Source organism: Anneissia japonica, unplaced genomic scaffold (assembly GCF_011630105.1).
Source record: "Anneissia japonica isolate Jap-2015-1 unplaced genomic scaffold, ASM1163010v1 scaffold234_len1672027_cov178, whole genome shotgun sequence".
Lineage (NCBI taxonomy): Eukaryota > Metazoa > Echinodermata > Crinoidea > Comatulida > Comatulidae > Anneissia > Anneissia japonica.
Genome location: NW_022738761.1, coordinates 1,181 through 17,076, shown reverse-complemented (window position 1 = coordinate 17,076; position 15,896 = coordinate 1,181). Strand labels below are relative to the sequence as shown.

At 34.9% G+C, this 15,896-nt stretch overlaps 1 protein-coding gene across 1 annotated transcript in view; it reads right to left on the bottom strand.

Moving 5' to 3' along the window:
- The window catches only part of LOC117117730, a 35,701-nt gene extending 20,084 nt beyond the window's left edge, over positions 1 to 15,617 (bottom strand). The window contains exons 1-3 of the mRNA XM_033262127.1: positions 15,440 to 15,617; positions 4,917 to 5,159; positions 4,545 to 4,739 (exon numbers count right to left, since the gene is read on the bottom strand). Of these exons, the coding sequence (XP_033118018.1) occupies positions 4,545 to 4,739; positions 4,917 to 5,159; positions 15,440 to 15,607 (606 nt within the window). The 5' untranslated portion in view covers positions 15,608 to 15,617. The remainder of the gene's footprint in view (positions 1 to 4,544; positions 4,740 to 4,916; positions 5,160 to 15,439) is intronic.
- Between the last annotated feature and the right edge of the window lie 279 nt (positions 15,618 to 15,896).

Here is a 15,896-nt window from a genome sequence, read left to right as displayed (position 1 = left end):
CTTTCTACCTTTATTTTTTTAACTTTTAATTTTCTTTTTTTGAATTTTATATTTTTAATTATTCTACTATATTGTTTCTTTTACCGTTATTTACTGCTTGTTTATTAAGTTCAGCAGTGAACCCTATTTTTTCTTTAAATTGTTTATATCAATAGACTCAATACTTCGAAGAAAAAAAAATGTTTTTCTCTTTCCTTGCTTTATTTTTCCCCTTTACTGTATATATTTTTTTCCTTTTATTCTTTTTACTATTCTTAATTGTTCCAATTTGTTTCTTAATGTCATGTTTGATAATAGGAATAAATTAAATTTACAGTATATATGGGAAGAAACTACACCCATTTCATGTTATTGTTTGATCCTGAACCTCAGCTGTAAACACAATTTTTACATTCCATGGTCTATATCAATTGAACTTTATACTTCAAAATATTTTATTTTGTCCATTTTTCTTCCTTTTTTATATGGTATTTATTTTATTCACCTATTTTCCCCTTTTTTCTAATTTTACACACGCACGCACGCACGCACACACACACACACACACATATATATATATTTATTGGGTTTTTTTTTCTTCTTTTTTTTATTTGATTTTTTTTTTTTCTTTACCCATTTTTTTTTTTTTTTAATAATTATTACTTAATAGTCACACATAATGTTACTCCATTTATCAGTCCATTTTGAAGTGAATTGTTTGCCATTGCAATTACCTTTTCATATGCCTTTTCAAGATGAAGCCTTCATTTTAAACTATTTAATGCTGGCACTTCCTTTCTACAGCGACAGGTATATAAATAATATTTAGCTTGCAAAATAACATAGCTAGTACTGAGACAAACGCATTCACCAAGACAAACTGTTTTTAGAGTTAAGGTTGTTTGTTTCTTAGTAAAATTGAATTTACCTTTTTTCAAAAGTTTTCTGTGATTTTATAATTCCAAAAAAAATATGTAATTGTCTCAAGCTCTAAATGACAAAGGGTGCAAACATTTGAATTCTCACTATTTTAGTTTTAAAAAGAAAATCATTTAAGGGCAGCATTCTATGTACAAGCCTATATTGGAAATATCTGATTCTAGTAGATTTCAGACATCTGTTAGGGTTTAAATAGATTTCTGGTCAGTCTAAATCAAAATCATTGAACATCCTTTCCCATTTGCTTTCAGCGACTGGGTTTTTAAATACATTATTTTTTACTTTGATGAGAGATAAGTTTGCATACTTTAGAGGTTTGCATCATTTCATCTAACAGATGTTCTTGAGTATTTTTTATTTTATTGTTCATTTGGAGATTTTCTTTCCAAGCTCTAGGGATTGCTTGAGTAATTTCATATTTTTCATTAAAATCAATAAAATTCATGATTTTCACATTGGAATTAACAATGTCAGCTAAAGTTACTATGCCAATTAGATTTTATACATATTTTACCATCAATTTTTATTAAAGAGTTATTCCACAGAATTTGGTTTTCAAAATTAGTATTTGGGGTTTTGTAGGTTTTTACACACCACATAGAAATAACATCTTTTATGAAACTATTTTGAATTTTAGTGATAGATTTTTCGGTACATTTCATATTGCAATACCAAAAAAAACTCCCACCAAGGTGTTTCATATAGGGCTTAAAAAGAGTTTCCAAGTACCGTTGTTGTTCAAGTTCAACAACCGTTTGATCCACATAATTTTTAGACCTTTTATAAAAGAGTTAATGTGGCACATTTGTAGCCCTCCATCAATATAATCTCCAATTATTTTTTTTTCTACTAATTTTATCTGGTTTTCCAGACCATACAAATTTATAAATTGTGGATTCTAGATTCCCAATAAAGTCAGCAGTGGGATTTGGCAAAACTGAAAACAAAAAAGCAAATTGTGACATACCCAGAGACTTAACAATGGTAATTTTTCCGAAAGGTGTCAAATTATGCATGGACCAGATTTGAAAAATTCCTTTAAGTTTTTCAAACTTTGGGATATTAAATTTAGTTCAAAAAGATTGTCAAGTTTAGTTGTGAAAGTGATGCCTAGCATACTAACTACGCCATCTGTACATCGTAAACCTGTCCCATTTAAATTTGGAGGGTTTTTCTATATACTCCTAGAAGGAGTACAACTGACTTTTCAAGATTAATATTTAAGCCAGAGTAATGTTTAAATTCTTTCAGGATATTTAGTGTGTTTTGAACTGAGTTGATATTTTTTTTAAACAGAGTTGTGTCGTCCACGTAAGGACTTACATTACCTCTATGTTTTCAATTTTGATACCTTTAATGTTGTTGCTTTTCGTATCTTTGAATGTAAAATTTCACTACATAATATGAAAAGGTATGGACTTAGGGGACAGCCCTGTCTAAGACCCCGGCTTACTGAAAAAAGGGAGGAAGAATGCCTATTGTTGATTACACATGTGGAAATATCTGAATATAATACCTTAACAAAATCAATAAAATCTTTTCCAAACTCCAATACTTTTATTATGAATGGCCACTCTAGTTTATCGAAGGCTTTTTCAAAGTCAGCCATGAGCATCATACCTTCCATGTTGTTCTTGTTTATATGTTCAATAGTGTCAAGGGTAAGTCTGATATTTTCACCTATGAATCGGTCTTTTAGGAAGCCTGTTTAGGAATGATGAATAATGTGAGGGAGCACTTCTTTAAAACGATTAGCGATCATCTTAGCAATTATCTTGTAATCTGTTTTGAGTAAGGTTATCAGCCGCCAGTGTTTAAATATGTTGGGTCTTTCTCTTTTTTTTGGTATATTATGATTTATAATACCTCTACGTTGATGCCATTTTGAAACGAGAAATTGCATGACTCTATAAAGAACTGGCTTATATCACAGAAGAAAAATTTACACCATTCAGTTGAAAATCCATCTGAACCCGGGGATTTGTTATTTTGCATTGATTTTAACACTTTGAGACATTCATTTATTGTGAATAGTCCTTCACATGATTTTTGTTGGTTTTCATTTAATTTTTGACAGTCCTTATCATTAAGGAAATTCTCAACTATACATGCTTGCGGATTTTCGGATTTGTACAAATGCTCAAAGAATTTTTTTTTCCTCTTCTAAAATATCCTTTTGGTCAGTAACTACTGTATTATCATCCCTAATAACTTTTTTGCATTGATTTCTTTTTTCTAAATTTATAAAGAAACGCGTATTTTTTTCACCCTCTTCCATATGTTGTGCATGAGATCTTGGTTTTTATTTCATATATGGTTTCGATTTCAGACTTGCATTCTTCAATGTTTTTAAGAGTTGATAATGATGGAGAGGTACCATATAATTCTTCAAGGCTATTTAATACATCTTGTAAATTATTTAACTGTTTTTTACGTTCTTTTGCAACCTCAGAAGAATATTGTATTGTTAGCGATCTAATCTTAAATTTTAGAAAGTCCCAAAAAAAGACTTGGATTTAAGTCTGGATTGTTCAGCTTTGTTTCTCTAATATAGGTTTTTACTTTGTCTATATATTTTGAATCTAGAAGAAGGGAGGTGTAGCCTCTGATAACCGTTGTACACATAAAATCAATGCAGTGGTTACTGAGATGGGTACGAAATGTCAAACTATTGCATTTTTACTCGGTCTTGGTACAGAAATACGCACCGCACTTGGAACAGAACACATGTGAACAGGCAAAATTCATAAAAGTCATTCGTAATTGTTGTTTTTTCCACTCGCTTTGAAACTATAGAACATTGGTGAAAAGTGGGGGGGGGGGGCAATTGATATGATGTCTCCCCCTACTATGAAAAGTGAGGGGACGTGTCCCCCTGTCCCCACCAATCGACACCCATGGGTTCACTGGACCTACAGTTTATAGTCCTTATCCGAGAAGACTTGTTCTACCATCAGAACCAAAGGAGGATCAGTGCCAATATTATGGCTGTAGGTTGGTACGCCCCTGCCTTAACCGCTTGACCATTCAACTCACCAAGTTAGTTTCTTTATTTCATAGGAGTTTGAAATCAACATTTACGTATCAATACATGTAGAGGTCTCAATCGAATTTAAGAAATATAATGGAGATAAAATATTCATTCAGTACTGTAGACAAGTGACCCTTTAGTACAGGAATATAATTAAAGAGAGACCTGTATGGAGTGGCAAGACTACTAGATGCAATTGAGACCTACAAAAACTTACATTACAAACTCATCTATAGTAAAGTTGTTAATCAGATTGTAAGTGTTGTTTCAGAAGATATTTCATTGTATTATGGTTTGTTGAATCAAATGCTACATATAATCTTCTGTCTGAATAAAATATATGATGTAGTCATACACTATAGTCGATAAGGTTTAAATGAAAAAACAGTGAAGTGAATAATTTTGATGTTCATGGAGAAGCATTTAAAACAAAAATTTAAAATACTAATATGGTATTTTGTGGAGAATAATTATTGCTTGTTGTGGCTGCGGTTTCTGAAGAAGGTGCTGAGGCTGCGGTGACTTAAATGTATTAGCAAATTGTCTGTAGCTGCTGTTGTTATAACTATTATAATTATTATTGATAACTGCCAACCTGTAGCTCTGGAATGACAACGGTGAAGACAGCCTTACTATAGCCAACTAAACTCAATGGATTAACAACAACCACATTTTGTAGAGCCTCGATTGTGCGGATGAATACAATTTCACCAAGATCATACAGATAGTCAAGCAAAGCAAGCTGGGCTTTATCATCCAATATCCCACAATTTGCAGCAATTGATTTCACCTAGAAAGACCAAATTATATATTAAAAAACAGGATAATCAAATGGCAAATAGTGTTAGTACGAAGCAACTTCGAACCCCTAATTACGTTTGTAAGCATACAATTTTAAATTAGAACAATACATATAAAATCTTCAACAGTATATTTAATCAATATAAAATGTCTATGTTAATCATACCTCTTCCAAAGGGCAAATTACTTTCTCCTCACTTAATTTTTGGATTTCACTTTGGAAATGCACCCAACTGAGAGGAATCGTCTTATTCATTTTCTTCATCAATTTTTCCAGTTCTTTTTTAAGCTCTGCAATATTTTCATCATTTGGTGAGCTGTTTTCCACACAAAAGTATCGTGGAAATACATGCGATTCATAGGGAGTGCCAGCTAATGCACGTTTAATTTTGTCAAACTTCTCTTTCACCTAGAAAAAGTGACACAAAAATGTTTTCTAGTAATAAGATATAGCATACAAAAACAATTACTGTATTCATATAACCGAATAAAATGGTATTTAGAGAACAAAACAAAAAATAACAAGATTGTTGCACCTAATTTAAGCACAAAGAACAGCCAAAGAATCCAACTCCGTCTCCTATAATATGAGAGCTAAACGACGCAATACTGTCTGCTGTTTGTCAGTGGTAGTGTGAACTGATCGCCAAAAATGATCTGCTGTGCGCGGTTCATTGCAATGCGTTCTTCACAGAATCGTGTTGATGAACGCAATATGAGCACTCTATAGATACCTAGGAAGCATCCTTCTATCAACATACGTTTTAGTGTTGTGGGTTATATCCTTATGTTCAAGGGAATTGGTTTCAGATTGTGCGGGCCCACAAAATTCCCTTTTCTGATTTTAGGCTTTTACATTTTTCTCTCTTTTTTTAAAAGGTTTCAATAATTTTACCCGCACGCTGAGCATACACTTTCTTCAGTATTCTCTCTAAATTTTCAGGTTTTATATTTTCTAGTGTATAACAAGTTACAGTAGATTTTTTTTGTCAAATATATTCAGTTTTTCTATGGTGGGGATGGAAAACAATCTAGCCAGATTTTCCATTTTGGTGGGTTCGGCTGCCAACAAAATAGTTTTGCCCGATTTATTCTACCCAGCATTCTTCTCCTTGATTCTTCTTCTAGCAACATTAAGGGGTCATTTTTATAATTTTTCTGGCAACATTTCAAAACGCTACTAGTGGCATAATGGTTGGGTCGATTTAAATCAAACTTGGTCAACATAACTGAGTGGTGCCATGGGTGTTCACCACTTGGAGTCAAAGGTCACACTGGGGTTATATAAGGTAGACACAACCAAAATCTTTTAAAAGATTCTGGTTACTTCTGTCACAAGTAACATAGCAGAGTCTTGTTCTTGGTACAAATGCATTGGCTTAAGGTCATCTATAATGGTGTTCAGGGATTTGGGGTCAAAGGTGACTAAGGGATCATTTTTTTTTTGTAAACGGTTCGGCGAATTTCAATCAAACTTGGTTGGTAGTAGTTCAGTGACATTTTCCATATATGGTGTGTTCAATGCTTGGGACCAAAGGCCACACATGGGTAATTGTGGTGAAAAAAAAAACAAAAAAAAAAATAATAAAACATCCTATTACATTTCACATTTAATCATTAGCAGAAATGGTATCCCATTACAAGCATTTCCTAAAGATGTGAAACTTCTAAAAATTAACTAAACATAATAAGGCAAAAAATGGGACAATAATACATGAGTTGGTCTCATATTATTTATGGCACTTGCATTGTCACCACATTATATTGCAATTTAGGACAGGCAAGCGTGTTAATGATTTTTTTTAAATATTTAGCAAGTATATTTACGCTGATTTGGGAGGAATCTCACTCTTCTTTAAGAGCCATATATTAAGTGAGTTTCATTATGTCTTATATGTTGTGCAGATTCAGAAGTGTGAATTAAGGCTTCTGGTAATTCTCTTTTGTAATATTGAAACTAAAAAGTTTAATGTCTTCCATATAAATTGAATATAGTCGGCACTAATTGTTTCTGTTTTAACAGAGGCAGTAAAGAATGCTGAAAAATATTCTTACAAAGTATTTCGTGCTCTTTTCCATAATAAATGGAGACGATTTATGCTGTACGTTATGGTAATTCCCCATGCAATTATGCAGTATAAAAAAATGGGCAAACTGTGTTCTAATTTTTCATTAGTGCATGGTTTGCTCAATAATTTTCAGTTCGTGTGCAACAGGTCAAAACAACTTGTACAAAGTATCACACACAACGGTAAATATATTGTAGGCTAGTATTTTTACACCAAGCACTACGACATGCGCCTGCAGAAAAAGGGAGGACAGACATTCGCCCAACGTCAATTGCTTACAAGTGGGAATTGAAAACATTGCATTCATAGAAAAAGGTCAGCAAGAACATCATAGAAAGTCATTTCAAATTTAATATCTTATATGCAAAATTCAGACTTCCTTGCATTAATGGACACAAACTAAAATACTTAAAGTTTATAAAGAAATAAAACAGACTGTATAATAAGTCTATTTTATTTTTCTAGGCCTTGTTGTGGGTGTGATCACCAATCAAGCATTTCCCATTAGACCAACCCGCCCTCGATAAACGTTAGATTATGATAAGCGGCGATCTTCTGATCTGTGCGTCACCATGGTGTTCCTATTAAAAACCCATTTAGCACTGTTGCTTTCAAGGTGTTGGGAGTGTTTGTCAAAAAGCTCATTGACCAATAAACTTGTAGTTGAAATCGTGACGTTGCCATCTCTGGTAAGGGAGCAGTGACCGGAAATCTGTGACGTAGCGTCACTCTCATTAGCCAGTGAACGCAAAGTTGAAATCAGTGCTTAGCTTTACTTGACATCATTTTAATTACGAGATGTTACATAATACACGATGTCGTGTATTTGATTGCTTTGAGTATGTATATACTTTCTTACATTGTCTATAATACAATTACTAAAGTTAACGATACATCAATTGGTCTTTGGAAAAATCCGCGGTATAAATCATAACGTATAGGCCTACAGTAACTCCAATGACAGGAGTATTCTCTGATTTATATCAAACTCAAAATCAGTTTTCAAATACCAAATTTAATTTAATAAAGTGGAATAGAAAGAGAAAAAAAACGTTGAAATTTAAAAGTTTTCATGTAAATTAAAATCACAAATGTCCTAGTACACGTAACGTGTCATTGCATGAAAAAAAAGTCCATTCAGGCTTTCTTGGGTGATCCATAGTTCAAGCAAGTGCTGCTATATAATTAAAAGCAAAATTAGAAAGCAAGAATACATGTTTCCTATGATAGTTAATTCATATCCATTTTATATCAACATTAATTTACAAACTTTCTATTATTAACCAGTTTCCTGGTAAATGAACATAAACTATCTGAAGCGGAAAAAATACGACTTTATTTTATCCAACATACTTCAATAATTAATTGATAGCATTAGAATCACGTACGAAATGTTAAACTAGTACATTTCTTACTATATAAATAATTACACGACAACAGTTGTGGCAAAAGTTATACAAACCAGGAACACCAGTAACCAGTAATTTTACGACAAGAATTCATTTTGCTTCAAATTGCACTGGTTTATAATTAGACCCTTCATAAGTATATTAATATTATGTATTCCATATAACGGTACAAATGCTCAGATGCAAACACTGCAGCTAACTTACCCGGCTTATCGACAACTTGAAAACGAAATTCAGTTAATATTAAGGGAACACTTTTCTGCGAAATGAGGGGAAATATATCTTTTAACACTACGGCCAAACCTTGTTACGGGGACACCCTTAATATTATGTGGAGTGTGTCAGATGATTGGTTCAACCTCTATTAGTGATGGGGCACAATTGTTTAACATATCCCCAAAAACGACAAAAATGTAGCTATAATCTATATACAAATTGTTATTACACTTAACAAAATATTTGCCCTTCAATGCAGAAAATTGTGAGGGGTGGGTGCAAAAAATTTCATTCTTTATGTTCCTGAAATTTATAGCAATGTATGTAATCGAGACTGCCTCACATTTATTTTACGAAATTACTTATCCAACAGAGTAACACAATCAACATTACGTAACGTAACGAATCAGTCTTATGGTGATATCACACTGTTATTCAAACAGCAATTTTAGACAGTGGTAGCACCTCCAGGGAAAAATCACAAAAGAAAAGTCATCAAACAAATTTTTAATTTGTATTAAATACCTATACATGTAAAAATGCTGTCCCTATTAAGTAGGTGCCGGAGAGCACGAAATAAACATTTTTTTTAACGTTTTACACAAGGTTTTCTATTAATCAGTTCATCATTTCAGGAGTCCAGTTGACCTTACATGATAACCTCTTAAAAATAGTAACGTTGATGATGAATTTGATGATGAATTTAAACAAAAAATAAGATGAAATTTTTCATCAAAAAAGTGCAAATTTTTTACAGTGAAAAAGATTATTTTATTTAAGTAATGGTTTATTAGTTTTAGGCCTATATTTTAATCAATATCATATTATTCTGAAGTATAGTTTCCCATTATTCTACCCATCATATACCACAGTGGTATCACCAAAACTAAGACATTTGCCTGAGAGATTTTAAAGAAAACTCCCTATTAAGGGGATACCTAAATAGTGATAGCCATATGCAGGTGACACCCCTATTAAGATGGTGCCCCTTAATAAGGGTTCGGCTACCTAGGGGCTATGTGCTCTGTCTCTGTCTGTCATATTATCCCTGTGCTATCCATTTGAAATTCTGTGCTACACATTTGCAAGACTGCCCTACCTTTGAAAAACTGTGCTATCCATTTGAAAGTCTGCGCTAAAACTGCGAAGCGCATTTGAAAAAAAAATGTGCTATCCATTTGAAAGTCTATGCTACCCCTTTGCAAGACTGCACTACCTTTGAAAAACTATGTGCTATCCAATTTAAAGTATGCACTTTTCATTTGAAAAACTGCGCTAAAACTGCGATGCCCATTTGTAAAAGTGTGCTATCCATTTGAAAGTCTGTGCTACCCATTTGAAAGACTGAGGCTTTCCATTTACAAGGCTGCGCTACCACCCATTTGAAAAACTGCGATACCAATTTGAAAAACGGCGAGACATATTTTGTAAAACTGTGCTACCCATTTGAAAGTATGTGCTACCCATTTGTAAGACTGTGCTACCCCTTTGTAAGACTGTGCTACCCATTTACAAGAAACTGCGACACCTATTTTGGAAAACTGTACTACCCATTTCAAAGTCTGTGCTAACCATTTTTAAGACTGTGCTATCAATTACAAGACTGAGCTACCCATTTTAAAAACTGCGATACCAACTGTGCTACCCATTTGAAAGTCTGTGCTACCCATTTACAAAAAACTGCGATAGGCCTACCTATTTTGAAAAACTGTGCTACCCATTTGAAAAACTGCGATACCAACTGTGCTACCCATATGAAAGTCTGTTCTACCCATTTGTAAAACTGTGCTACCCATTTACAAAAAACTGCGATACCTATTTTGAAAAACTGTGCTACCCATTTGAAAAACTGCGATACCAACTGTGCTACCCATTTGAAAGTATGTGTTACCCATTTGTAAGACTGTGCTATCCATTTACAAGACTGCGCTACCCATTCAGGGCCGCCGAGAATGACCATAGGGTCTGGGGAAGATTTGCTGCCCGGCCCCAACAAGGGAGAGACAACTGTCACTGCCACAAATCACTAAAGATGACAAGATGTTTTTCTTCGAAGTTCTACGATATTATGGCTAGTCTATTTAGTTATATTAAAGCAAAAATATCCCTGGTTAGTTTCATCGTGAAGGAAATAAGACTTTTTTTAAATATTAAAAAAATAGACTAGCAGACTGGGCCCCTTTTGAGCCCGGGCCCCTGGGAACTTGCGTAAGCCCCGGCCTCTCGGCGCCACTGCACCCATTTGAAAAACTGCGCTACCCAATTGAAAAACTACTATACCTATTTTGAAAAACTGTGCTACCCAGTTGAACAGTGGCGTAGAAAAGTATTTTTCATTGGGGGGGGGGAGATGACTGGCGTGTTAGCCAGTGTCGTAACAGGCGCGGGGGAGACTGCCCCTCCCCTGACGGTTTTTACCGGGCTGACCAAGCCGTCGTACCGGGCTGGGTAATAAGAGAAAAGAAAGAGGGGAGAGGGAGGGAAAGAGAAAGAAAAGGAAAAGAAAAGGAAAGAAAAAGAGAAGAGAAAAATAAAGACAAGAATAAGAAGGAAGATATCATAATGACCAGACTCGCAACACCCTGCAACCCCTTCTCCACTTCAAAAAACTGCCATAACTCCTTTGATCTATGCTGCCCGATGGCGTAACCACTGGGGGACAGGGGGAAAATATCTATCTTTGAAAAATCTTCCCCACCCCTTTATATTAATGCCCTTTTCATCCCCTGAAAGTGCCTAAAAACCATTTCTTGTTAACATGGGCCAATTTCCTCTAAAAATTGCACATTTTAGGGAGTTTGGATCAATTCCAACGAAATTAGAATTAAAAACACCGGGGAACAAGGGGAAAATGTCCGTCTTTTGAAAATTGTTCCCCACCCCTTGACAAATGCATCCTCTGAAAGTCCCTAAAATTCTCAAATTCTTTGCGCGCATTTCTTGTTACGGTAGGCCAATTTTCTCTATAAATTGCACATTTTATGGAGTTTTCATCAATTCCGACGAAATTAGAATTAAAAACACAGAAATATTTTGCATGTTTCGCGCGCATTTCGTAGGGCTTTTTTAGGTTTATCCTTTTAAGTTATTTAAACACATAATAGTCCCAAACTCAGGAAAGACATATTTAAGATAGATCGTTTTAACCTAAAAGAAGGGCCTCAATGATGAGGCCCATTGATGGTGAAAGAATATGTTTGTAATAAATAAAACCATGATGAAAATGCTTATATTTAGTTTTAAACACACGTGTGTGGCCTATATTATAAATAAGATAAGCCCTATGTCATATTGTTTTCTATATGGGGAGTGGGGTGGGTATGGTAAATTACTAACCGGGAAAATTAATACCCACTCTGACCCAAGATCCCTGTTACGCGCCTGGTGTTAGCGCCAATGTGTGCCCTTGTGCGGACAGGGGATGTGCCCCCCTCTGAAGCTGTAAAACTTGTTTTTGCAAAATAAATTGATGCAATTTGCTATTATAGGCCTAATCAATAAATTCCTCATCAGCCGATATAAACTTAAACATTCTTGGAATTTACATAACATTACTGATGTTGTACACACCTTTCAGTGTGAAATGTGGCTCTCTTTGCAAGCACATCTAACATCTAAGGAAAGAAGAGCTTAGATTGGTACCAGATAAAATAACTTTCAAGTCCGACAGGACTGATAAGTCCCAGCCTAGTTATCCTATTACAAAATAACACACAAGGAGCTTTGTCACTAAGTCTGTGGTCACTGGGACTCTCAAGTCCCTATTAAACCTTAAACAATAATTGCTGCCCTCTATTGTGTGGTTGCCTACTTAGTGGGACCATGTGCTTCAGGGTCAAACAACAGAGTTGACACAATTTTTTTCTTGCAAGTTTACTTTCATCTTTGACCTAGTTACATAAATAGTAAGTACATCATGATTTTTTCATTGATAGAGAAAGTATTAGAGAGTATCTTGATCATATATTTATAATGATTGATGTCAAGAATTTTATAATATGAATTATTTTAATAACGGGACCCTTGAGTTCCTTCGGGCTGTATGATGGTGGGACTGTGAAGTCCCGCCAAAACTTTGGTATACCATAGTCTTGAGGCATATTGTAATGATGTATTATTACTATAAGAGTACTGAATTTAATTTATTCATGTTATTTTTTTATGTACAGTAATAATGGAATCAGCAGAAAGCATCTTAAATGCGATTATAAATGATGTTCCTGAATGTGAGAATGGAGAAAAGACAACACCAGTGAATTCTGATTCAGAAGATAATGACGAGTATTTTGCACAAAGGGACCCTGCTCCTTGGTTACATAGGGATGACAGTGATGAAGATGAAGATCTACTTCCTCTAAGCACATTTGTTTGTCAAGATGATAGTCAAAACGGTGATGATTATGATGAAGACGACGATCAACCGCTAAGTAGCCTTCAAAAGAAGGCACGATTAGGTCATGATCGTGTACGTAACTGGATGACAAGAGAGACCGAAACAAGGGAGCCAAACTTTTTAGAAGATGCAAGTATTTGCAACAAGGATGAATTTGATGACTGCTTCTCACCAACTGATATCTTCTTGAAATTTTTTGATGAGGATATTAGGAATAATATCCTATATCAAACAAATCTCTACGCCACACAAAAAGGAACAGAACACGCTTCCAGACGATGACAGATGCAGAACTATTGGGTTTTGTTGGGATTAATTTCCTTATGGGATATCACCAGCTCCCATCCTGGAGGGATTATTGGTCATGTGATAATGATTTGAATGTTGGTGTTGTTCCACAAGCTATGTCTAGGAACAGGTTTGGGGAAATCCTATCCAATTTACATGTAAATAATAACTTAAGTGAGCCAAAGGGCAATGCAGACAAGCTGTATAAACTTAGACCTTTGATAGATAGTCTAAATGGAAAATATGCTCTGTTATACAACATGTCCAGACAGCAGAGTATAGATGAAAGCACCATATTGTTTAAGGGCTGATCATCTCTTAAGCAATATAACCCTATGAAACCAATAAAAAGAGGATACAAGCTATGGTGTAGAGCTGACAACTCTGGGTACATTCGGTCAGTTTATTGTTTACCATGGTAAACGTGCTACCCCAACAGACCAAAGTTGTCCCCTATATTATGGCCTTGGGGGGAAAGTAGTCCATGAACTAACTAGGTCACTGATTGGCAAAAATTACCAATTTTTTAAAAATAATTATTTCCCTTCTGTCCCTTTGCTGGAAAATCTCCAATGTGACAATATTCTTGCTTGTGGGACAATGAGGTCCAATCGGAAATATCTACCGGTACTTGATGAAAATTTGAATGATAGGGGGGGACCACCAGTCTAAAATAACTGGGGTAAGCGTCTATAGATGGTTGGATAAAAAACCAATACTTTTTATATCTAATTACCATGGGAGTGAAACTACAAAGTTAAACAGAAAACTTAAATATGGATCTGTAATTGAAATCGCCTGTCCAACTGTAGCATCCGAATACAACAACTTTATGGGTGGTGTTGATAAAGCCGACATGCTGAGGGCCTTATACGGAGTTGATAGAAAATCTATAAAATGGTGGCACCAAATTTTTGGGGGTTTGTTGGATATTACTTGTATTAATGCTTTGTTGTTTATCAATCGATTAATGGTAAGATTCCCTTACTTAAATTCAGACGAAGGCTGACGATGGGGCTACTGACCCTGGCAAAACCAGTTCCTGCCCAACGTGGACGACCTTCATCTGCTGCATTTGCATCACCCCCGAGAATGACGCAAAAGCGTCGCAACTCTGGACGAAGTGTGCCAGATGATGTAAGATTGCAAAATATTGGTGTACACTTCCCTGAATTTGTTAAAACCAGAGGGAGATGTGAATGCTGTTCCCTAAAGAAAATTGAATCAAGGCCCCACAGCAAATGTACAGCATGCAAAGTATTCCTTGTTTGACAGCGAACCAAAGTTTAAAATAAATCATTTTTACCTTGAGTGTACCGTACTCATGTTGTTTGTGTTTTTCTATCTTAAAAAAATAATTAACAACTGTAAGCTTTAACTTCGAGATATTAGATTTTGATTTATTTTATTTCGTGGAGCAGAGCCGTCCTTATTTTTATATACATAGAGAAAAACAGACATACAGATACTTAATAAAAGGTATCCGAACTTCTTACCATTTACCTATTTTAAATAATGATTGTGGTTTACAATCGCTTACAATAATACCTATTCATCCAACCAACCTATTAATTGAATAAAATAATGTGAATAATCAAAATCCTATTATTAACTGTAATATTTAGTTTCCTAATGCTATATTGCGAGTGAGTTGGCTGTTTGCAATTTATTACAGAACATGCAGACTTTTAAGCAAGAAAATCGACGGTCTAATACAGAAGGTCTATTTAAATAACCTGTTATATAACACCTCGTAATCAGAGAAGGATAAGGCTACGACACAGATGAAGGCCACTTAATTGCTGACCAGCTGATAGCGTCATAATTTCAACTTCGTGCTTATTGGTCAATAAGAGTGACCTACGTCGCGGATTGCAGGACGATGCATTACTGACTAGATGACAACTTCATGATGTCAACTTCGCGTTTATTGGTCAATGAGCTCTTTGACAAACACTCCCAATCACCTTGAAAGCAACAGTGCTAAATGGGTTTTTAATAGGTAACACGCACATCCGTAGAGCCGCTAATCTTTCTAAACCGCTCCTAGAGCGGTAACCTAACGTTAGTTTATCGAGGGCGGGTTGAGCTAATGCATACAATTTCTCATGAGAGCAGCCTATAGCTGTTGGCGACTGCATAGAAACCATGCTTCATCAAAAAGAAAATGTATTCTTCTGATATGGTTGGATGGGATTTAGAATCAAGTGCAAAGAAAACATCCACATTTTTATAACATTCATTAAAATTAAGTACTAAAATATCAATCAATCAATCAATCAATCAATAAATCAAATAATATCACTAAAATTACCTTTAGTTTTCTCTCATTTTCGTGCTTTCCAAGAAGTAGTGAGCCACTGTGGGTGCCCACAATAAAAACAGATGGCAAGTCCAAACCACTGTCAGTGTCTTGTTCCATTACACGTGTATCAGAATAAATAGTAATAATCCAGTACAGGATAACCTGAAGATTCGTCATATGGTATTCATGCCACTCCTACAATAAAACATTTTAAAGAATGATAATGTATGGCTGAACTGAAAATATAATAGCTGGATGTGTATAGAGTATAGTACGAAAAAGCCTCTATGCACTCGTTCAATGGTGGATCTAGAAATTCAAAATAGCGGGGGTGGTGGTGGGGGGTGGACAGGGATGGAGTGTCTAGACCACATCTACCGCTACAGGGCAACTCTAGATCACCGGGAATGGTACTCTCAGACTTAATTTGAACATAATTATCTTTTTTCTCAATTTTGTATTAATT